This window comes from Abramis brama, assembly GCF_963993115.1.
Source record: "Abramis brama genome assembly, chromosome: 22".
Lineage (NCBI taxonomy): Eukaryota > Metazoa > Chordata > Actinopteri > Cypriniformes > Leuciscidae > Abramis > Abramis brama.
The window spans coordinates 8,755,037-8,780,956 of NC_139984.1; the positions used below are offsets into that span (position 1 = coordinate 8,755,037).

General features: G+C 38.1%; 1 protein-coding gene across 1 annotated transcript; it reads left to right on the forward strand.

The window, feature by feature from the left end:
* The first annotated feature begins 958 nt into the window (after positions 1-958).
* Positions 959-24,126, forward strand: ap4b1 (adaptor related protein complex 4 subunit beta 1). Its single transcript, XM_084098150.1, has 11 exons — positions 959-1,104; positions 1,589-1,719; positions 5,169-5,393; positions 6,427-6,557; positions 9,835-9,982; positions 11,140-11,636; positions 18,597-18,680; positions 18,959-19,062; positions 21,288-21,495; positions 22,140-22,412; positions 23,554-24,126. The coding sequence occupies exons 2-11, from the start codon at positions 1,607-1,609 to the stop codon at positions 23,982-23,984; spliced, it is 2,214 nt and encodes a 737-aa protein (XP_083954276.1). The 5' UTR covers positions 959-1,104; positions 1,589-1,606; the 3' UTR covers positions 23,985-24,126.
* Positions 24,127-25,920: the final 1,794 nt, after the last annotated feature.

A 25,920-nucleotide genomic window follows, 5' to 3' on the forward strand; every position in this document is an offset into this window, starting at 1 on the left:
TTTTTATTAAAATTGAAATAAAGACAAGCATTAAAGTAAGAACTGAAACAACTAAGGTATTTATTATATGAATTCACCCCTCAACTTCTTTTTTTTTTTTGTCTTTGAAGAATTATAAAAGTGTTATTTCTAGACATGGAAAAGTCGCATAAATTAATAAAACAGTGTAACTCCTTGGATATTTTTGTGCATTTTTATGCATAATTATCTATATATATATATATTTTATTATGTTTTTCATATTTTATAATTATAAATATTTATAATTTTTTTTTAACTCTATTATATTTTATCAGATAGAAATTGTGAGTAAAAAATACTTTTAATGGGCCCTTGAAGTCAAAAGATTTGAGAACCATCTTACTAAACTAAACTACTATATACGATATCTGGAGACAATATAATATATCTCATTATTAATAATACAGCATGCTGCATTAAAACTGCATTTTAAGCGAGTTCCAAAAAGTGGCCTGTATATAAAATTATAACAAAATACATGTTAAAGTTTAAATTACAGTAACTGCAATTATAATGAAAATAATAATATTAATAAATAATATGGTTCCATCATTACCATACATGAATGAATTGCTAATGTATGTTGTCATTTATTCCTATTCGATTGCATCAGAAGTCAATGACTGAAGCTCCTCGTAGTTTTATAATAGATCATGTCAACATGTATTTACATAAAATTGGTTTACTCCAGACAGTGTTAAGTATAGTGTTGTTTTAAACTAAACACCTGTGAATCAACAAAAATCATTCAAAGTACACATATAGCAGTTCTGTCAGATAACAACTTGGTTATTATATTACTTATTTTTTGTTGTAACTACAGTCATTTTAAGAAAAAATATTTATTTGTATGATTCAGATTAGTTTTATATAGTGTAAAATCACTTCACAAAATCAATCAGGTAAGCGGTGAGCTTTTATTTTGAATTTCGTGAACATGTTTTGAGAGGAACAAAATAGTTTTGATCCTGGCTTCACGCTTCCTGATTTCCATAAACACGCTAGTATTTTTAATATTCAGTTCTCGTTGTTTTCTTTTAGCTGATTGTGTTTTGATGTACTGTTTAGAAACTAATAGAGGAGGTATGTATGTTACATTTTATCGTCTTAAGTGCCCTTTGTGTCTGCGAAAAGCACATTAGTACTTTTAGAAAGGGAGATGATACATGTATTGCTTTTGATATAAACTAATAACGTTAGGTATGAGCTTCATAAAGACAAGCTAAACAAATATATTAAATAACAATATATAAAGTCTGACAGCTGTCATCTTCTTCTGGTCTTTAGATTTATACTGGTCTGTTACTGTACTGTCAGGCTGATTCCAGTTGTGGTTGATTATGATTATGATTATTAATTGTTATGGTGGGGTTGAGTTAGTTTTGTGTTACTTTACTGCCAGACTGACACTTATTATAATTGATGCTATTTGTTAGCATTAGGTACAAACCAAAATACATCATTAGAGAATAATTACATTACTGCCCAACACAACACCAGCATGTTTACAGGGAATCAGAAATGATTAAGTTTGTTCAGACTGTGTTCCTCTGCTTCTCTTTGGCAGGCACCTGAAGAACCCACAATGCCTTATTTTGGCTCTGAGGAGACGGTGAAAGAGCTCAAGCGAGCTCTGGCCAATCCCCACGTCCAAGCAGACCGCCTCCGCTACAAAAACTACATCACCAAAGTCATCAGGTCCGTCAAGTGTTCATCTGCCTTTTCTGATGAAGAGAGGACCTTCAAAGGCAATGGAAAACCTGGAAATATCAGAATCAAATTATATGTATTTAAAATTAAAATTAGAGCCCGATCGATATATCGGCGGGCCGATATTATCGGCCGATATTAGGCATTTTCCAAACTATCGGTATCGGCATTTATAATGGCCGATAAATGAATATTTAAAAAATAAAATAAAAGCGGACGAAACACCCTTCAACCATGTTATGAGTGTTGGCGCTGCATAGTTTGTCCACCAGAGGGCACTCTACAAGGAAGACTGCTAACATCAATGAGCTTGGAAATCACAACAAACTTATTCTGCCTAAATAAAGTAATGATTACTGTATTTATAACTAGCATATATGTAGTTCCAGTCTCTGCATTGTAAAATGTAAGTTAGGCACGCGAGGAGTGAACATTTAAACATAGAGAAAAAGTATCAAACATAGCCTGTGCATAAAAGTTAGCTTTTCTTTTTCATGTGTGTGAAATCCAAGTGTGCGTTGCTGACTTCGTTTAGCCGCAGCATTAACGAGTCACATAATGTATTTAGTGCATCACTAAGTAGTAGATTTTAGAAGGCAGGCAGCAAATGATGATTGAAAATGGTTTGTTGTAGCTTGATGGAATAGATGGATAGAATTAAAAGAGTGCAGGTAAAGGGATAAGCAAGTTGACATTGTAATTATAAGGTAGCTTATAACATTGACATTTGGCAGACGCTTTTATCAAAATCGACTTACATTGCATTTCAAGGTACACATTTACAATCTTATCAGTTCTTCACACACACACACACATTATTACATAATTGAATTATTACTGTCAATATTAATAATAATAGTTGACTTTTTTTTGTTCAAAGGACTTTAAGTTTCATATCTTAAGTTTGTATTTTTATACATTATATTTATCAGAACTTTAATATATTCTGTTCTGTTGTGACAATAAAACAAACAAGTTTATTTTTAAACTGCATTATCATATTATTTTAGTAAGGCTGAGGACTCTTAAATAACGACAAATAACTAATGTTAGGGAAATCTGTTCATGTTTTGTTACGCGTTTCTGGATTTTTTTTAAAAATATATATCGGCCGATATATCGGATTTTTAAATCACCAAATATTTGTATCGGTATCGGCCTTAAAAATCCTTTATCGGTCGGGCTCTAATTAAAATTTAGAGTTTTCCGGCCTGGAATACTTATGGAAATTAATAAAATCTTAAAAATCATGGAAATATCTATAGATATACATATTTCTAGTTGTGCTCAGCTCGTAAATAATCCATCAGCTAGATATTGCTTGTGTAGCATGTAGAATATAAACTTTTGAGTCGGTTCTGAATTCATCAGTTTAACTGGTTTTCAAATCATTTTGAATGATTTATATGACATATAAATGATTTCTTATCCAGTAGTTATTATCCATCAATCACACGTGACTGGAAAAGTCAAAAAGTGTGGGCATCCCTATAGTTAAAAATATCATGAAGTAATCTTGCCTTCTGAAGAATATATATGAATATATTAGGCCCTACATGAGAAACAGAACAACATTTATGTCATTGTTCATTATCCGTCTTGATTCCCACCTTAACCCTTATCATTAGTTAGGCTACGTCTACACTAATCCGAATACATTTGAAAACGCATTTGTTTCTCCTGCGAAAACTGAGCTTTTTGAAGACACTATTCCAAGTGTATGGAAGGCATTTTCTGCCAAATTTAAATAAATAAATTAAATGATTAAAATGAAAATTAAAACCAGATTAACGATTTCATTACAGAAAACAGTACGCAAAATATGTGACAAAATTGAGAATGAAATTAAATGATTTCATTTTCACAGCATTATCCCTGTCAAATTGAAAAATAAAATGCAATTGGTGATTTCACATTTCATTTTCACTACAGTCTCGAGGCAAGACTGCCAATATTAAAATGAAAAGCCAAACGTGAAAAAGAAACTACAAATACAGTTTTTACAATGCTCTTTAGTAACGCTCACGCAATAATAGTGACACAATTCAAATACAAATGTAAATTTTCGTTTTCATTTTAATTCCTCTTTTATTTCACTGTTTTCATTTTCGTTTTCATTTTCAAAGACAACCTGCATGCAAATTCTATGTTAATGAGTGGGTGTGGCTTATTCTAGTAACGGCGCTGAGACACGCCTTCTGTAAAGCGAAGTCGTCGACGTCCGTGTGCATGAGTTGAATGTGTGAAACGAAATTATTTAAATGTGATTATATTGTAATCGAGACGACGAGATATGGCGAAATCTGTTAGTGAGCTATCTGAATAAGTCATGGCTGAAGGGCGTTGTTAGGCACGACGCGAATATGAAACATTGGCCGAGGTCCTCGGTTAAAGCTAGCGGGTATTAATGTCTGGCTATAATTGTTGTAGAAATTGTGTTACTAAGACCTTTGTTCACCCAAATAGTTGAATTTCCAAAACAACCTAATACATGAATGAACCTCATCGTCGATTATGGTCTAGTCTGAGTCTAACATCATAACTAACATGGTCAGGCTGGTTGTTTCCATGTTCTAATGCTGCGGCAGCTTCCCGCAAAAGCTCACTAACAGATTTCGCCATATCTCGTCGTCTCGATTACTATATTATTTAAATAATTTCGTTTCACACATTCAACTCATGCACACGGGACGTCGACGACTTCGCTTTACAGAAGGCGTGCCTCTAGCGCCGTTACTAGAATAAGCCACACCCACTCATTAACATAGAATTTGCATGCAGGTTGTCTTTGAAAATGAAAACGAAAATGAAAACAGTGAAATAAAAGAGGAATTAAAATGAAAACGAAAATTTACATTTGTATTTGAATTGTGTCACTATTATTGCATGAGCATTACTTAAGAGCATTGTAAAAACTGTATTTGTAGTTTCTTTTTCACGTTTGGCTTTTCATTTTAATATTTGCAGTCTTGCCTCGAGACTGTAGTGAAAATGAAATGTGAAATCACCAATTGCATTTTATTTTTCAATTTGACAGGGATAATGCTGTGAAAATGAAATCATTTAATTTCATTCTCAATTTTGTCACATATTTTGCGTACTGTTTTCTGTAATGAAATCGTTAATCTGGTTTTAATTTTAATTTTAATCATTTAATTTATTTATTTAAATTTGGCAGAAAATGCCTTCCATACAAGTGGGTGAATTTGAAAATTTTGTTTTATTTATTATGTTTTAAGCATGCACAGCAACTGTGATGATCCAGTGTGGACGAGAAAAGCTTGAAAATGCTAGTGTGGACTGAGCATTTTGAAATTAAAATATATATTTTTAAATGTACTATAATTAATGTAGATATATCCTCAGACACAACTTGTGAATTTTTGACAAAAAAAATCATTAAGAGATTTCTCAGGCTGTTGTTTGTTTCTTTGTAGGTACATGACACAGGGTCTGGATGTCTCTGCTTTATTTATGGACATGGTAAAAGCCAGTGCCACGGTCGATATTGTTCAGAAGAAGCTGGTATATCTGTACATGTGCACCTATGCCAGTGACAAGCCTGACCTGGCGCTACTGGCAATCAACACCCTCCGTAAGGATTGCGCTGATCCCAATCCGATGGTGCGAGGGTTGGCCCTAAGGAACATGTGCAACTTCAGGTTTGTATGTCTGGCATCATTTGTTTTTGTCTTTCTAGACCCAGAATATCAAGCCATCACCTAGTAACCTCCTAACAACCACCCAGAACACCACAACAACAGCTAAGCAACACCAGCTGCTGCAACAATTAGCCTTGCAACACCCTAGCAACTATCCAGGACACCTAAGCAATCACTAAGCAACACCCTAGCAACCACACAAACACTGCAACAAAATCTTAGCAACACCCTAGCAACCATCCAGGACGCTTTAGCAATCATCCTAGCTACCACTCAAACAATGCAACAACATCTTAGCAACACCCTAGCAACCATCCAGGACACTAAAGTAATCACTTAGCAACACCTCAGCAACTACCCAAACATCGCAACACCCTAACAAGAAACATCCTATCAACCACACATGACACCCTATCAATCACTTAGTAAAACCACAGCAACCACCCAAACACTGCAACAGCATCACAGCAATACCCTAACAAGAAACACCCTAGCAGCCATCCAGGACACTTTAGCAATCACTTAGCAACACCCTAGCAGCCACCCAAACACCACAACAACATCTTAGCAACACCCTAGCAACAACACAAGACACCCGACCCTATCAATCACTTAGTAACACCCCAGCAACCATCCAAACACTGAAACAGCATCATAGCAATACCCTAATAAGAAACACCCTAGAAACCTCCCAGGACACCATGACAACATCCAAGAGATGCTCCAGCAATGACACAGAACACCACAACAGTCGGCCTTACTACTCGGGACACCTTGGATATCACCTAGCACCCTCCCAGAACACTGCAATAGCCTAGCAACACCCTAGCAACCACCCAGGACACCGTAGCAATCACAACCTATTGACCTTTCAAAACACCACAACAACATCTTAGCAACACCCTAACAACAAACTCTCTGAAAACCACTTATAACACTGGCATCAAAATCACAGTAAGGCACAGTCTAAAGTGGAATATTTCTTGAATAAATCCTAACATACTGTATTATGATTAATTGGCTTGTTTTTCAGAATGCCAGGTATGCCAGAGTACATAGAGCAGCCCATTGTTGCAGGTCTGCGAGACAAGGCCAGTTACGTAAGGAGAGTCGCTGTGCTTGGATGTGCCAAACTGCACAATCTACAGCCCTACACAGACATGGGTAGAGCCAAGTATCCGTTTATCTGAATTTAAACAGTTGATAAGAAATTTGCTAAACATAATGTGATGATAACTGTTGCTATCTTATTTTATTTTGGTTAATACATGTGCATGGATGCACATGAATACATGAGCTGAATGATTTGGGTCACACTGTTCCCTTAAAGGAATGTTTTAAGTGCAGCGTCTGTGACGAATAACAGCATGTCACACACCCTTAACTGAACAGAACATTCCCTCAGCATCACGTACTTGTAGATAACCTGTTGGACAGGGCTCCAGACTGAGACCTAATGGTGGCGTTTTGCAACCTTTTTTCCTGCCGGTGCAACTAAACTTTGTTAGAGGTCACGTTAGTGCGACCACCACGTTTTCCCAACCGGTAAGAGCTGCCTTTTATGTTGCATATGAGAAACGGAGAGAACAGGTTTACTTGCGGGCACGCGACACCGCTACAACACAGCGGTGTTAATTCAACACAGAATTAACAACATTATAGTGAGATCTATTGAGAAGCATTCAATTTCGGCGCAGAATTCTCAGTTATAAACCACAGATATCAGATCAAACAGGGCTGACACAGGAGTAACATTGTGCCATGAATGAACAAGTTATAGAAGGCTTTTCAGTCCACAAATCACCAACATTCATGCTAACTGTAACCATGGTATTGTGGCAGAAATAGTCGAATGTTGTTGTTTTTGTACATTATTCATCTCAGGGTTCGTGCTTCACACTTTTTCCAGCACTTCAAAGTTCTAAATATTATCCAATTTTCCAATCCAATATACTAATATTATCCAATCCAAAATATTAGCCAAATTATTTTTTAATGTGATGGTTCGAAAAACTAAATGTTTAAACCTATAGGAAAACTAAACACTTAGTGGCAAACAAACACTTTAATTTAAAAATAAAAGACACAAAATTACCACTATAACCAGTAGATGGCAGCAGAGCAGCACTAATGACTTAATAGCCATTTCCACTCCCTAATATATGGAAAAATTTAGGACATCATAAAGTCTTATAAAAAACTAAAACTTTTCTTCAAATTTTGACTGAATTACAAAGCTCGTTTTATAATCACTGAAGCTGTCGGTCAGTTCACTGTATGATACTATACAAGAACAATGGTGCATTTAATGAGAGTAGAATATTTCAATTTTTCCCAATAAAAATTTGTGTATTGCACGTTACTGTTGTTAATAAAAGTTAATTTTATCTGCATCTCAACTCAAGCTCAGTGCTTAACTGTCAAATGTGCATTTCCAAGAAATAAACATGTAATATTATTAGTAACTGCACTTACTAGTGGAAAACAATAGTAATTTTATGATAAAATTACCTTTATGTTTAAGCCTCTCAGGTGCTGGCGCCACCATCTGTAAAACTTAGTGGCACCGGTGCCACTGCTCTCAAATGTTAGTCTGGAGCCCTGTTGGATCATCAAAAACAGGCCAAAACTAGGAAATCCCTATTTGTTTATCACCATGATACTAAACAGCAGTACAATACTGTGGTATTTCCTGTCTTTTCTAAACGTTCAGTGTGTTTATAGCCTCAAGGGCTTTGAATAGCCTTTCTATAAGGGTCCAGTTTATGTCTTTTACATGATGAATGTACAGTAGAGCATCTGAATGAAGTCTCTTTGTATATACAGTGAGGAAAATAAGTATTTGAACACCCTGCTATTTTGCAAGTTCTCCCACATAGAAATCATGGAGGGGTCTGAAATTGTCATTGTAGGTGCATGTCCACTGTGAGAGACATAATCTAAAAAATAAAGTCCAGAAATCACAATGTATGATTTTTTTAACTATTTATTTGTATGATACAGCTGCAAATAAGTATTTGAACACCTGAGAAAATCAATGTTAATATTTGGTACAGTAGCCTTTGTTTGCAATTACAGAGGTCAAACGTTTCCTGTAGTTTTTCACCAGGTTTGCACACACTGCAGGAGGGATTTTGGCCCACTCCTCCGCACAGATCTTCTCTAGATCAGTCAGGTTTCTGGGCTGTCGCTGAGAAACACGGAGTTTGAGCTCCCTCCAAAGATTCTCTATTGGGTTTAGGTCTGGAGACTGGCTAGGCCACGCCAGAACCTTGATATGCTTCTTACAGAGCCACTCCTTGGTTATCCTGGCTGTGTGCTTCGGGTCATTGTCATGTTGGAAGACCCAGCTTCGACCCATCTTCAATGCTCTAACTGAGGGAAGGAGGTTGTTCCCCAAAATCTCGCAATACATGACCCCCGTCATCCTCTCCTTAATACAGTGCAGTCGCCCTGTCCCATGTGCAGAAAAACACCCCCAAAGCATGATGCTACCACCCCCATGCTTCACAGTAGGGATGGTGTTCTTGGGATGGTACTCATCATTCTTCTTCCTCCAAACACGTTTAGTGGAATTATGACCAAAAAGTTATATTTTGGTCTCATCTGACCACATGACTTTCTCCCATGACTCCTCTGGATCATCCAAATGGTCATTGGCAAACTTAAGACGGGCCTTGACATGTGCTGGTTTAAGCAGGGGAACCTTCCGTGCCATGCATGATTTCAAACCATGACGTCTTAGTGTATTACCAACAGTAACCTTGGAAACGGTGGTCCCAGCTCTTTTCAGGTCATTGACCAGCTCCTCCCGTGTAGTTCTGGGCTGATTTCTCACCTTTCTTAGGATCATTGAGACCCCACGAGGTGAGATCTTGCATGGAGCCCCAGTCCGAGGGAGATTGACAGTCATGTTTAGCTTCTTCCATTTTCTAATGATTGCTCCAACAGTGGACCTTTTTTCACCAAGCTGCTTGGCAATTTCCCCGTAGCCCTTTCCAGCCTTGTGGAGGTGTACAATTTTGTCTCTAGTGTCTTTGGACAGCTCTTTGGTCTTGGCCATGTTAGTAGTTGGATTCTTACTGATTGTATGGGGTGGACAGATGTCTTTATGCAGCTAACGACTTCAAACAGGTGCATCTAATTTAGGATAATAAATGGAGTGGAGGTGGACATTTTAAAGGCAGACTAACAGGTCTTTGAGGGTCAGAATTCTAGCTGATAGACAGGTGTTCAAATACTTATTTGCAGCTGTATCATACAAATAAATAGTTAAAATATCATATATTGTGATTTCTGGATTTTTGGACATGCACCTACGATGACAATTTCAGACCCCTCCATGATTTCCAAGTGGGAGAACTTGCAAAATAGCAGGGTGTTCAAATACTTATTTTCCTCACTGTAAGTGTCTGCTAAATTAATACATTGTGTCCTTTAGATGCCAGTATAGTGAACGAGCTGTATGCTCTTCTGAGGGACCCGGACCCTGTGGTTGTGGTGAACTGTCTTCGTGCATTGGAGGAAATTCTCAAAGATGAGGGTGGTGTGGTTATTAACAAACCCATTGCTCATCACCTTCTCAACAGGTGTGCCATTTTTGCCATTATGTTCAATGGATTGTTCATCTACATAATGTAATTTTGTCATGAAAACTCAGCCTCATGTTTTAAAAAAAGAAGGAAAAAAAGTGGCACGTTTTTAGAAATATGCTCTTTTTATTCATGTTGGTTTCGTATGGTTATGTAATAACATATGTAATAACATATTCCTTACACCTTAAATACATGTACAAACCCTAATAAGTATTTTCAAAGGTATTTTTATACTTATTCATATTATTACATTTTTGCACAACATTTTACTATTATAGTATTCATATTTTCAGTTTACATTTTAACTTTAAGTTGTTAAGTTTTTGTAATTTTGTTATGTGATTTTGTCATTTTTATTAGTTTTATTTATTTTTATTTTTTTTTCTATTTTCAGTTTTAGTTTTAGTAATTTTAGTACTTAAACTTATTTATTTCAGTTATTTGCCAACATTTCTAATTTAAGTTTAAGGATTATGTTACTAAGGTAAACAATGCTTTTGAACTTTCTTCTGTTCTTCAAAAGAATACAGTTTCCACAAAAATATGAAGCCAGCAGTTAAATATAAAGTTTGTTTTCATGTAATATTTATATTTGAGTTTATTTAATTTAATTTGAAGTATTTTACAACAATACATAATCAGAAGAAAAAAGGAAGAGAAAAGAAAGAAAAATGCATGCTGCCAATTACTTAATGTAATCTGCAATTAACAGGTTCCAAATTACTGAAATGAATACCTTAAATATAAAGTCATGCCTTAAATGAATTCTACTATATCACAGGTGTGTCTAAATTCTATATATGTGGAAATTAATATATAATGTACTTAAATTTATTAAAATTAGAAAAGAAAAGGTTATTAAAAATATTGAAAGGATACATACATAAATACATACATTTATTTTATTTCAGCTTTATTTCAATTACTGACCATGGTTTTTAATAGTTTTAGTTAACAATAACAACCACATGACATTTTACAACCTAAACTAAAGGGTCTCCACTTTCTATTTTGTTTAGTTTTTAGTTTTTTCCTGCATTTTTGAAGGACAAAGGTGTTCAAATGCTAACAGCATCACGAATCATGTCATTGACCCATTTAGCAGATTTTCTAATGACGGACTTTGTGTTTGTGTGTGTTTTCTCCTTCAGAATGAAGGACCTGGACAGTTGGGCTCAGAGTGAGGTCCTCACCTTCCTGCTGCGCTACCGCCCTCGTAGCGATGACGAGTTGTTCGACATCCTCAGTTTATTAGACGCCTTCCTCCAAAGCGCCCACGCACATGTCTCAGTTTCCACACTCCACCTCTTCCTTCATTTAGCCGCCGCCCACCCGGCTGTGCAGGCCGACGCCCTCCTGCACACAAGCGCCCCCCTGCTGGCCACGTGCGGTTCTGCATCGCGCGAACTTCGCTTTGCTGGGCTCTGTCACGTTCAGCAGGTCATGCGGAGTCAGCCGGGCCTTTTCGGCACACATTACAAACGCTTCTTTTGTGGTTACTCTGAACCGAGTTTCATTAAGTTTCGCAAGATGGAGATCCTGGTGGAGCTGGTGAACGATGAAAACGTGGCTTTGGTTTTGGAGGAGCTGAGAAGTTACTGCACTGATGTGTCTCCTGAGCTCGCCCAGGCAGCCATTGCCGCTATAGGTAACACATCTCACAAATATACGTTACAACAGGGAAGAAAAGACTGTTACAACTTCTGTTTCATGCTGACTTTAAAATTTTGCGCATTGTGTATGGTTTACAACCGTGATTTCATTACTTTTAGTAATGCACTATATATATATAAATATAAAAAAGAAATGGATCAAATTTATTTTTCTAAAAAAATAATTTAAAAAAACACAACAATGGGCAACAAAGATTTAGCCAATTTTTTCCCCCGTTTTTCAAAAAGAGAAAATAATTCGGTAACTGGGTTGCACTCAAAAAAAAAAGATTTGCATGATAGTTTTTCTACATTTAATTGAGTATCATTCCAACATCAATTAATTGTCAGAATTATTATTATAATTTTGTTGTATTTTAATTGTTAGATACAGTTGAGACCACTGAGGTGGGTCAGGCCAAAATCACCATTAAAGGGTATTAGTACAGAGTTTGACTAAACCTAGCTGCTTCATGCTAGGATATAATAATTTATCTAACAGATTTAATCATTCTTACTCTTGGGATTACTCTATTTGAAACTATATTGTTTTCTCAAAAGTAAAGGGACACAATCTGTCATCTTTCAGTGGCCCATGCCGACTCGCACTAAAAATCAGTGGTAAAATGTGAGGACACACAAGATTTTTATTTTTTAAAGTCCAATGAAATACACTAACCGTCTGTTTGTCCTTTTAAAAGTAATTGAATGCCCTGCTACATATATTAGATTAACGCTTTAAAGTTTGTCATATATCACAACTATTCAGTGTTTTCAACCACATCATCTTTTTTTAGGTTTCAGACATTTAAATACACATAAGTACTAGCAAAACAATACATTTGTAGTTTGTAAAATACACACTGATGTCTATGGAAGTGGCAATAACAATCCTAAATTGACAATGTGTTTTATTCATATCAGATACATATTGTGTAAGTAACTTTTTTCTTTTCCAACTTCACCGGCCACTTGCTTATTATTTCTGGAGAAGTGGATGAATTGACATGTTGTAAATCCAACAGATCCGATTCTCTGAACTGCGGCGCCCATCTCGCATTATAGATCAGCTAACATGATCATAAAGGTTTTTAATGACAAAACACATTCACACCACATTCACACAAGACAGTGTCTTCTCATAGGATAAGAAAACTAAGTCTCATGAATAATTATGAGACACCGATGCGTCATCGAAGTACTATAGTGGACACGATGTAGATTTTAAACCCGAAAGACGAAAATAACCTCAAAATTAACCAGTTTTCCCCTACAATTAAATCTAACAGATGCTAACATTGTCTTCAGTGATTTTCTTCACCCATACCTCTGTTAAAATCTCAGAAAATTTAGTTTAGGGTTTCATGACCCTTTAACTTTAATATCGCGGCGCTGTGCTGCAGTTCTCTCAATACGTCATACTCCAGGATTCCCCTGCCGTCGGGACATATTAAATGCTTAACGTAGCTTAATGGACTAATACAGTGATATAAAAGACCAAATTCGCACCTTATTAGGGATGTAGGCTATACTATATATAGGCAACAAATATTGTCACGTGTGTACCTTACTTCTCACTGCTGCTTCCTGATGATGTAGAGCTGTGGTTCTCAAACTGGGGTATGTGAGGTGACAGAGGGGGTACGCAAACAACAATGCTGAGTTTTGCCGTTCATTGAATTCTACCCCACCTTAAAACAACATTAAAACCTTTGTCCTGTGATGTCTTTAATTGCTCCCTTCACCCAGTTTGGTCCATACCCGAATATGCATACACAGTTTCTCCTACTTCAAAATAACGGTATTTCACATGTTGGTCATGGTGCTCTTTTTGAACTTGTTGTTTGGCTTCAGTTTTGCTGGTGAAGTTAGGGTGTATTTTGTCTGTGTTGCATCGCAATTTCCTCCCCATTATCATTTCTGCAGGTGACAGTCCCATTGTAGACTGGGGTGTAATACGATAACTAAATGCTCTATGCAACTTGGTCTCAATAGTGTTTCCCAGAACTTTTTTTCATGAATTCCTTAAGTTTGTACTGCCCACTCAGCAAGACCATTGGATGATGGATGATACTGTAAGGCCCGATATATTGGTCCAATGCCGGTTCGCCAATACACAGGGAAGGTTATCACGTGTTCTGTCCTCACTCATACAAAGTATTGGTTGGTTAAATTTGCAATGCATTAATCATATTTACTCGTTATTTCATCTGACTCCATAAATGAAAGGTTTTAATAATATCTGTGCCTCACTAAAAGTGAGCGAATGTTTGACTATTCCTTGTAAACATTAAATGAACAATGTCAAAATCAGTTAGAATAATCACATGTAACAATTTAATATTTCAGATATCAGAGATCAATTCCACAATCAATTCAAATATCTAGAACATGGTTATACATTGGTTACACCAAATAATCTTACCCAGCTTGTACCTGAGAGAGAGAGAGAGAGAGAGAGAGAGGAAAGGGAGAGACCACCTATTCAATTCATGCCCAGCAAAGAAGCGAACCAGAGAGAGGGAGCACACCTTCCTTTATCCTCTTTGACCAGGTGACATGGGGGATGGGGGAGACCACCCTCAAATGGCTTCTATCCAATTAAAGGGGGGTGGCCTTATCTGGCCTTATCTCTGAACCAGTTTTCTATAAACCTTATTTCCTTTTATTTTATCTATCTGGATATGAGATGTCTGTACCACTCACTTTGAGACATTTCAAATGACACCAAAAACATAACAGTCAATGATAAACATTCACATTCAACCATGTTCTTGTGTGAGTTCTTAGTTGTTTCTGAGAGGAAGTGAGGTTGTATGGGGGAGGTTGAATGTTAATTAGCCAGCAGGGCCCTTTTGTCTCATAGACCAGGCCTCAACCAGTATTTTCAGTCTTACAATATGGTGCTGAGGTGATGTACCTTATTTCATTTCTAGACATGAATTCTTTGCTCGCTTCAATGCCAAAACACTGAGCGTTATCATTTCAGGAATGCCATGTGTACTGAAGCTATTTCTGAGGCACTCAAGACTGAAGAGTCATTTCCTGGATATGCATCAATCCACTCAGAATGGCCGTTGACTAAGATTATAAACATTTCCCCAGAAATGGACCAGCATAGTCAATGGCCCTGTCCCAAATGGCACACTTCATATGCACTTTCGGTCTTGTGGACTTACAATGGCTGCCCAATGCGTGTGTCCGTTAAGTCCATGAGATCCATGGCCAAGTCCAAGTCCCATTTGTCATTTTAGGTTTCAGAAGGGTGCTCGCGAGTGCCCCCTTTGCGGTTGAAATGATGCGAGCTCCACAGCAGACTTCTTACCAACAGTCGAAGTGGCGTCATGCCATGAAAGTGTGAACTCGTAGGAAGAACGTGAGTGTTTAGGTGTCATTTGGGACAGGGGCCAATATGAACTCTCAGAGGGCCACACAGAGGGGCTTTTCTCTGTTCCTGACACACAGCACAATCTCAATGTCAGCATCTAAATTGGGCCACCACAGGTAACTCCTGGCCAGGCCTTTCGTCCTTGACATACCTGGGTGAGACTGATGTAGCAGTTCCACATAATCACGCAGTCTAGAGAGGACAAGATGTCGGGTGGTCCAGTGCTTGATTTGCTCTGATGTTGTCAAAGGACTAACAACGCTGTTCAACACATTTCCATGGCTCTGTAAGAAATGACATACTCATATGCCCTCAACATCACTGCCCATCTCATAATTTTGGCACAGCTTTCAGTTCTGAGTAAAGGTTTATGGTCTGTACTGATCACAAATTTACAGCCATAAAGATATTTATGGACCCCTCCCCCAAACACTACAGCTAAACCCTCTCTCTAGCTGTGAGTTGTTTATTTGTGCTACTGAAAGTGTTTGTGATACAAACCCAATGGGTCTCTCAGTTCTGCCATACGATGTGCTAACACGGCTCCCACAACGTACGCTGAAGCATCACAGGAAAGTACCACTGTAAATCTTTCTTTTTTTTTCATAATTGTGTATTAACACACGGTTAGACTGCAGCAACTCTTGCTTGTTTGTTCCTCTTTCCAACACCAGGGGACGTCCTTCAAAAACCTGTGCAACAGCGCAAGCAGAGTTGAGAGGTTTGGCAGGAACCAGTTATAGAAATTGCTTCCTGAATATGCATCCTGTACTGATTGGACTTTTTTAGGGAATGGAATGAATACCACTTTATGTCCCAGGAAAATAACTTTCTTTTCCGAGAATTTACACTTTCCCCTTTTCAACCGCAAACCATACTTCTCCCACCGCTGCAACACGTGATCCAGCATCCTCAAATGCTCTTGGTAATCTTGTCCTGTCAACAAGATATCATCCAGGTATACTGTTACCTTTGGAATGTCCTTCAGGACCCCTTCCATAGTCCTCTGGAAGATTGCTGGACTGGAAGTACTACCCTTAAAGGTAATCTAGTGTACATGAACAATTCTTTGTGTATTCACTGTCACATACTACTTTGACACCTCATCTACCAGAATCTGTTGATATGCGTGACTCATATCTAACTTGCTGTATTTTTCTCCTCCAGCTAAAACTGCAAACATATCCTCCATTCGGGGAATGGGATAAGGTTCCAGTGACGACTCTCTGTTAATGGTTACTCTGTAGTCTCCACAAAGTCTCACTGCTTCATCTGGCTTTAAAACAGGCTCAACAGGTGCTGCCCACTCTGAGAATTTCACAGGCTCAATTATATGGTCTTTAATCAGGCGATCAAGTTCAAGATCAAGTTTTGCTCATGGCAAAAGGCAGTGACCGTGGTTTACAAAAATGAGGCTTTGCATCGCTTGGTACATGAATCTTAGCAGTGGCTCCTTTTTAATGTTCCACGTTTCTCTTTGAAAACGGTTTCATGTTTCCTTCAAATGTCCTGCAACAACTCTGAGCTGCCTTTAATTTTACTCGCTTTTTCCCAGCTGAGTTCCAGCTCTGTGAGCCATGATCATCCTAATTAATCAGGCCCAGATCTTGCCACCACCACTGCTGAGTTCTTTGGAAAGCCCTTTGTGATTGACTTTCACTTTGGTGGTACCTAGAGCGTTCACTGTGTGTTTTTAAACTGGCAGAGCTTGTTTTCAGTTCAGCCAGTTTCTTTTTAGCTCCCATTTTGTCATATTCCATTTGTTATAATACAGTTACACAGTGTCGTACATCCAGAGTCGATCTCAAAATAACATCTGTGTGATGGGGGTACATGGGGCTGGGGTGTCTCTATACTATACATGGTAAAAACTTATTCAGGTTGATCTTCCTCATCCTCTTTAAGGTAATTTGCCCTCTTTGATTGTTTTCCTCTCCCCCATTTCCAAGCTTTCCAGCCTTTATCAACACTAGTTTCTTGTGGTTTCATTCTACATACTCTTTCACATGTCAGATTTTACCACAATTATAAAACTTTTCATTGGCAAACTTACAGTCTTTCAGCCAATGGTTACTTCCACCTCATCGATAGCACATTCCTGTAACACTCAGCTTACTTTTTTCTCGTGTCCATCTTGAACAGTGGTACACAGTCGATTTATTTTATCTTTGTGCAAATCTGCCATATCCGTATTAGCAGCTGACATAGCCTGAGCTTTTCTTTAGCGCCGTCTCAAACGATAGTCCATCTTCAGCCAGTTATCTCCGTTGTATGCTGTCATCATTAACACCACGCACTAATCTGTCTCTCAGCATAACTGTGAGCGTGTCCCCAAAATTACAATCTTGTGCAAGCTTTCTCAGTTCGGCCACATATTCTACTAGACTTTCATCAGGGCGTCTGTTACATGAATTCAGTTTCCACCATTGAACAATTTCGCTGGGCTTCGGATTAAAACGATTTTTCAACAAACTCACCAGTTCCTCATAACCCTTTGATCCTGGTCTCTCAGGAATGAATAAACTCCTCATCGGTGTGTATGTCTGCGCTTAAACACAGCTCAAAAATATGGTTTGTTTTTTCCTCTGGTTCCTCAACATCATTTGCCATTTGGTTCAATATTTCACAATACTTCTCCCATGATTGTGACTTATTATCAAATAGAGCCACGGATCCCACCATGCCATTCATCGCTCTGTTCAGTCAGTACTTCACGTGGTAGCTATTAGATTGCATCTCACCCCGTTGACATCCTGCACTCTGGAAACAGCTGCTCCACAACTCTGACTTTCGCTATATGTTGTATCTTAGATACAAAGGAAAATTAGGAGAGAATGCATCTTGATGGTCTCTTTTATTTAGGACTCATCTCAGTAGCCAGCAATACACACACAATGTGCCACCGCCCCCTACAACCCAATACTAACATTAACATACAACAATACAACAATGAAACATACATTAGCCGAACTCTGTCTGTTTTACGCATTGTTATTTTCAACAAACCATATTATAGACTCGTCTTCAGTTTTAAGATGAAGTGCGTGCCAAACCATGGCTGGAGAAGGGTACGGTTCGTTTAATTTTACAGAGAACCGTTACACCCCTAATGGTTATATTTAATAAAATCATTAAGGTACGCTGCTTTGGGACATTACTTGTCCTTATCCCCAAAACCCTCTCCTACACTTTACCCTAACCCCACCCGATAAACACTTTATTCCCACTTTTCGAATATTCTTATTTAAAATAAAGACCTCTCCGAGCTGATGTGCAATGGGAATATAGATGCTCCTGAATTTCCCTAATGGCTTTTTCTTCATTTGTCACAAGTTAAATATGACAATTAAGGCCCTAATGTCCACGTGGTGTAATCAGGGAGAACAGAAACAGGTGTGATGAACTAATTAACAACTTAGGAGACTAACTAGGGAACATGTCACACAAATCTCTTGTCCCATAATATAAATCATAGTTGAATTATTTATCATTGCAACTTTGTGCTAAAATTACTATTACTGTTACTTCTAAATGTATTATATAATGTAACAATGTTGCTCTTTTCAAGGTCGTATTGCACTAACATACAGTGAGAAGTGTCTGGATATACTGACCGGACTGCTCGCGTTGAAACAAGATCACATCACTTCAGGTATGAGAGAAATCTGAGCCACACCTGTGCATGCTGTGCAGGTTTTATATTTGTAGTTAATGAGTAAAGGAGATGGTTTGCCTACGGTTTTTGTCCCGCTAAAGGAAGTACTGTGGGATTAACACTGTTTGCTTTCCACAAACCTTTTAGCAGGTGCTTTCTCCAGCCTGGATAAAAGCTTTGTTTGCTAACAAACATTATCAGTTCACAGAATCAACCCGCTCTCCTATTGTACCTCTAATCTGTTGTTTTCTGCTTCCCTGCGTGTCTCTGTTTAGCCGTGATCCAGACGTTCAGGGATTTGGTGTGGTTCTGTCCTCAGAGTACGGCTGCTGTTTGTCAGACCGTTGAGGCCTGTGTTGACAATCCTCAAGATAGTGAGGTGAGATCATTCACCTGCTTTCTATTTTGATCAGACACAACATGCTGAGCACCTTATTCTGCATTCCCATCCAACTCATCCATGACAAAATGGAAAAAATAAAAGCGTTGTAAGGAAATGCAATCATTGGCGAATTATTTATTTGTCTGCTAATATAATTTCAAGAATTTAAGCATAAGTCTTGCAATCAGAAAGCTTTTAAGATCATGAGAAACACTAATTCAGTCAAGTGGGTCCAAACTTTTTAGATTTTTAGATTTAAGGGACCCTAAAAATGATGTTGTTGGACCAGTTTCATACACTACTATTTTAAAGTTTGGTGTCAGTAAGATTCATCAAAGAATCCTGAGAAACAATTATCATAGTTTTTTCAAAAATACTTAGAATCACAACTTTGATAAAAAATCTGAAATGTTTCTTGAGCATCAAATCATCAAATTAGAATGATTTCTGAAGGATCATGTGACACTGAAGACTGGAGTGATTATGCTGAAAAATCACAGGAATAACCTTGGTGAGCATAAGAGACGTCTTTCAAAAACATGTAAAATACCCCAAACTTTTGAACAGTAGTGTATATATTGTTGAACATATGATAAACATCTCATTCTCCACAGTTTTGCATCTTAAGTGTGATTTATACATTATCCTTACATGATAGCACTATATTCTTTCACCATTTATAATAAATGGTCTTTTATCCCTCATATAAAGATTTTAAAATATAGAGATTTTAAAGGTTTTAGTTAAAACTGGGAGCAGAAAGCTTTTTTGCTAAACCTTTACAGAACACTGATCCTATCACATCTGAACTATGGAAGCATAGTTTATGACCCCATAAAATCACATATCCGGCATTTAGACTATGTACCTCATCAAGGCGTATGTCTGTGTGTAGAGGTTAATACATTTCTCTGCAGAACAGATGCCTCAAATTAGTTTTACATGCAGAACACTAAAGCTAAAGACCCACAAACACAATGCAGCCTATCATGCGGTCTTCTGAATATTCATTTTAAAGTCGACATGAAACGGAAGTTGTGATGGACTTTTCTTTTCTATTGTGACGTATATCCGAGTGAAATGGCTTCTTGAACAAGAACAAATGTAGGGCGGAGCTTGATTTTGTCCATGAGGAATTCATTGGATGGTTGTGGTTTGCTATGGATGACGCATTTTTGTATGCCAACAAAATAGCACTTTCGGTTCCATTGTCTCGAAATCAATGGGTTTTTTTAATGTTTTTTTTGTTAAATGGCTGAAATAAGGTCTTTAAATAATGTTAAATGAACAAGCTCAAGATACTTTCACATTTTATTCTACGACATAAAATCAGTATCACCCCACTCATGATTTAATTAAGCTGTTATGTGGTTGCTGACAAGTGGCTAAATGAGACTACAGAGGCCGTCAGGGACATTAAACGTCATCACGCTGAACAGGTAAACTCAGTCCGCTTTTACTGCCTCGTTGTGCTTACAGTCGCGCTCTTACAAACTATCCTGTCGGAAGCTTAATGGTGGTGACCTTGAAGTCATGTGACCGCCGTGTAGTTCGTTTCCAGCCTAACTTTCTGGCGACTGCGTTTAGGCTTCAAAATTCATAAAAGCTGTGTTTGTGAAAGTGATTTTGGATAAAACGTGTAAGTATCATAAACTTTTGTTGATCACAGAGCTTGTTTTTGCTATAATCGAAAAGCCTATGGAAAAATCCTATTGGGTTTTTGTCGAGGGACCCAGTGTGATGCTAGCTTCCGAATTGGTCTACAAATGTATGTCATCCCTGCACAACTCTATTGGTGGATCTCATGTGAGTGACAGGTTATTGCCCCGCCCTCACGCCAGTAAACACATCATCGATGAAGAATTGTCCATTTGATTTCATGGTGACTTTGCCCCGGTTTCACAGACAAGGCTTAAGCTAGTCCCAGACTAAAATGCATGTTTGAGTTGTTGTAACTGAAAGCATTTCTTAAAATATGTCAGTGCCATTGTTTTGTCTCAAGATGCACATCAGTAATGTTTTTTTCTAAGGCACATTTTTAAGAGCTACTGAAATGTCCTAACTGAACTAAGACCTAATCCTGGCTTAACCTAAGCCCTGTCTGTGAAACCAGGCCTTTAACTTTTTGATCTAAACAACCTAAAATAAAAAAAGTTTCATAGTTTTCATTATATATGTCTGACTTATCAGAGAAGATCAGATCCTTCTGTCATTTCTCACAGGGAAAACAGGCTCTGCTATGGCTTCTGGGAGAGCATGGTGAGCAGATCAGTAGCGCCCCCTATGTTGTGGAGGGCTACATAGACGGGCTAAAGGCGGAGCTGTCCACGGCGGTGAAGATGGAGCTGCTGAGCGCCTCAGTGAAGATGTTCCTGTGCCGTCCTGCAGAGACGCAAGACATGCTGGGCCGTCTTTTACATTACTGTATTGGTGTGTAAAACATGTTTACAGATAATTTAGTCAAATAGAAGCACCATTGGACAAAACTAGTTGTGTTCCTCTAGTCTAGCTGAACACAAAAACCTTTGACTGTAGAAATAATTCTAATCTCTCTCTCTCTCTCTCTCTTTTGTATATATATATATATATAATATATAATATATAATATATGAAGAGTTCAGATGCAAAAGTGTGTGTGTGTTGTTTTTTTAGAGAATGTTCATCAAAGCTGCATTTATTTAATCAAAATATAGTACAAATATTGTGAAATATTTTTATAATGTAAAGTAACTGTAAATGCATTTTAAAATATAATTTATTCCTGTGATAGCATCATTACTCCAGTCTTCAGTGTCACATGATCCTTCAGAAATCATTATGATATTATGATTTGCTGCTTAAGAAACATTTCTGATGATCATCAATGTTGAAAACAGCTTCTGCTGCTTCATATTTTTGTGGAAACTGTGATTAATTGTTTTCAGAATGAAAAAGAAAACCATGAAACTGTTCTCGTTCTAGCTTATGTTTTCAGTCTGTATGATTAATCCTGAGAAACTCTCACTTTATTTTTTAATATCTTTGACACATTTAGTCAAGAGCTTCTTGCTTATGTGATTCACTTCCCTTCCCAGAGGAAGAGAGCAACATGTGTGTGCGTGACCGGGCTTTGCTGTACTACAGACTTCTTCAGCGTGGAGTTGAAGAGACTAGGAAAGCTGTAACTGGACCCAAATCTGATCCGTCCATGAGCGTCCTCACCGGTCGGCAAGAGGAGCCCATTAGTCTGTGGGCCTCAACCTTCAACACACTGGGTCCGCTGTCTGGACGGGATTTATGCCTTCAAACTGTTATCATATCAGCCCCTGCGCAGCCGTCCAGCAGTGCAGAAGAGGAGCTGTTGCCAGGTGAGCCGACATCATTTTGTGTCATTTTTGTATTGTTTTTTATTCATTCATAATTAAGGCCCGATTAAAGATGGTGCGAGGACCCTCTTTGAATTGAAAATATTTTTTTAAAGAGGACCTATTATGCTTCTTTTTTTTACATTTACAACTTTATTATTTTAAAAAAAATTTATTGCAGAAATACATATAGTGATTTTACGAAATACAAATATCAACCAAAAAAAAACCCCGACTTTCTTTCTTTCTTACAACTTTCTTTAGTGTTGCTGTTTGAGCATGAAAAAGCTCTGCAAAGTTACAAAGCACAAAGTTCCTCCAGCGGGAGTTATTCTCTATATCAGTGTCACTGTTTCTGAACTCCCTGAAACTCCATCCAATAGTCTTGAGTTTTCTTCCGTGAACGAACACGTCACAATATTACCAATTTAAATAATTCCCACCAAAGGCATACGCAAAATAAAGGGGCGGGGCCTGATTGAGTTAGTTAGTAGTGTATTGAAAACATAGACTAAAAAAAATATGGACGTAGTGTCCGTGGCGTCACCCGTAGGTTTCTGAAGAGTGGGCTTCTTTTGCAGCCTGTCTCTAGTGGCCGGTCGATGCATTGCAGTTTAAATCACTTCCGTGTCGGTTTCCAGAGAGAGACTGGAAGGTTGCTGCTTGGTTGAAACAAACGGTTATGGTTATGGTAAGGGGCGGGACCTTTCTCAAACACATTCTCAGCGGTTGACCAATCACAACACACTGATCCAGCCAACCAATCAGAGCACATTGAGCTTTTCAGAAGGAGGGGCTTCATAGAGACGAACTAAACAGAGCGTTACTGACAGACTGGGAAGAGAGGAGCTGCAACGATGACAATTTTTTTTATTTATCTTATTTTTTACATTCAAGCATGTAAACCTATTCTAATAGAGCCAAAAACCAAAATCAAGACTTTGATTTTGAATCAAGAAATGGCCTCTTTAATTTGAATGACTTTAATTGATTTCTTTTTACATCATTTTAATTCATTGTGATTGAATTAAATATAGTTAAATGATAATATTATACATTTAATTTAAAGTTTTATAATAAATTGAATAATAATGCAGCATCATATAACTGTCTCGCCCTCATATAACCTTTCTCTGACTAACAGGGAGTAAAGATGTAACCCTCTCCAGCCCAAATGACACAGAAGAGGAGATCAGTCTATCTCTGGGTCCTCCTCTATCCCATGAAACCTTTGAGAAAATGTGGTTGGACTTGGAGATTCTCCACAGGCAAACTCTGGGTTTCCCTCGACCCAAAGCCGCTGCGGATACTTTACAGGCCGCCTTACAGCTGGTGAAGATCCAGACTCTGGCCTTCACGCCAGGCGACACTGTGCCCTGGAAGGCCTACCTTTACACCAGGGGCACTGGGACCCTGATCCTCGCTGAACTGTTGCAGGAAGACCCGGAGGGACCTGGCAGCGAAGGAAGCTTAGTGGTATCTGTCAAACAGCAGCCAGGAAACCAACACACCATTAGAGGTTTTGTAGCGATAATCAAGAGTGTGTTGCAGACTCTTAATTTTGATCGTTTATGAAAACTATTGAAGTATTACCACAAGGACAATGAGGACAATGCACAGTATACAGTACCTTCAACACAAGTCATCTAATGGTCTGTCTAGACAACAACAACAACAAAAAACTTACAATAAAATAGTATTAAGCTGTTGGAATCTACAGACAATTAGTATTATTTTAGCACTACATAACATTGGCTTACACACATGCACATTCAGCGCACATGTGGTGAATTAAAACACACGTCTCTTTGGAGGTGTGAGGAACTTCATAAATCAATATAGATAATATTTTGTGTGTTATTCACAGACTAGTCAAACATTATATGTGTGTGTTATCCTTATCTAGCAACCAAATACATAATTGTATCTCTATCTCAGGTTATAGTTTCTTGCAGACAAAGCAATGTTTACTGTACTGGAACATAAGGCCAAATATTAAGGTCTGGGTAGATTAGATGGTAAGTAAACAATCTGTTCTCATAATCAATATGTTGAATGCAGGAGAAATGGGCAGGAATAAATATCTTAGCGACTTTGACAAGGGCTGAGTGTTATGGCAAGGCGACTGGGTCAGAGTGTCTCTGAAACGGCAAGACTTGTGTGTTTCTCCAGGCCAGCAGTGGTGAGAATTTACCAACAGTGATCGTGAAGAGAGACAAACTACAAACCGGCGACCGGGTGTTGGGAACCCAAGGCTCATCGATGCACGAGGGCAACGAAGGCTATCCCGTCTGGTCCGAGCCAACAGAAGCTCTACTGTGGCACAAGTCACACAATATTTTAATGATGATTATGGGAGCAATGTGTCACAACACACAGTGAATCACACTCTGCTGTGAATGGGGCTGCGTAACCGCAGACCAATCAGAGAGCCTATGATGACCCCTGTCCACCGCCGAAAACGCCTACACTGGGCATGCGAGCGTCAGATCTGGACCCCGGAGCAGTGGAAGAAGGTCGCCTGGTCTGATGTCAGTATCGAATTGAGTTCCCTTTTGCGTCTTATCGCACTTGAATGCCTTAAAAGCACTTGAATAATTGACTGATCTTAGGATAGGCCTACATGTGGACCATCCTCGGTCGGCCACTCTTTTTCTCTCTCTCTCTCTCTCTCTCTCTCTCTCTCTCTCTCTCTCTCTCTCTCTCTCTCTCTCTCTCTCTCTTTCTCTCTCACTCTCTCTCTCTCTCTCTCTTTCTCTCTCACTCTCTCTCTCTCTGAGAAATTAGCTTGTTAGTGACAACCCTAATATATGTGTATAATAGGGGTATAACGATACCCTCAAGTCATGATTCGATACATATCACAATATAATATTATTGCAATACTCCAAGAAACATGATAAAAGGTTAACAAAAAAATGTACTTTTGATTTAAAATGCTAAATTTGGTATTACATTGTGGGTGTAAATGAATAGGCTTAGACTTTGTGCTGGTAACCCAATGCACAGGACAATAGAGACAGAATAAAAGTATTCATGATTGTTACACCCCTAATGTGTAATCTACAATTTCCTAAATTTGCTTAGTCTTATTTGAAGTTTTACTAACAGGAGTAGAAGGGCAGTTTTTGAACACAGGTTAAAGCAACACTAAGGTAATTTTCCATTACCGCTGTCGTAAATAATTTCGCCGCCCGCAGCCGAAATACTGTCGCACAAACACGCTCGATGTTTATCCAGCACCGGCTTTGGAATGAACAATGTCCACAGACAAGGTAGAGTATGTTGCATGATTTCATGAAAGTATGATGTATTGCGACATCAGAAACGAAGAAAAACTAAATAATGACTATTGTAACGCTTGACGTAAAGCAATTCAAATTTGTAGTTTTCTTATGTCTCATTCGAACTACAGAAACGCAACCTGGTTTGGCAAACTTGCATAGTGTGGTTATAGCAGATATAGGGCTGCAAAGCGAATCCAGAAGTGCCTTTCACCCTGTTACGACTT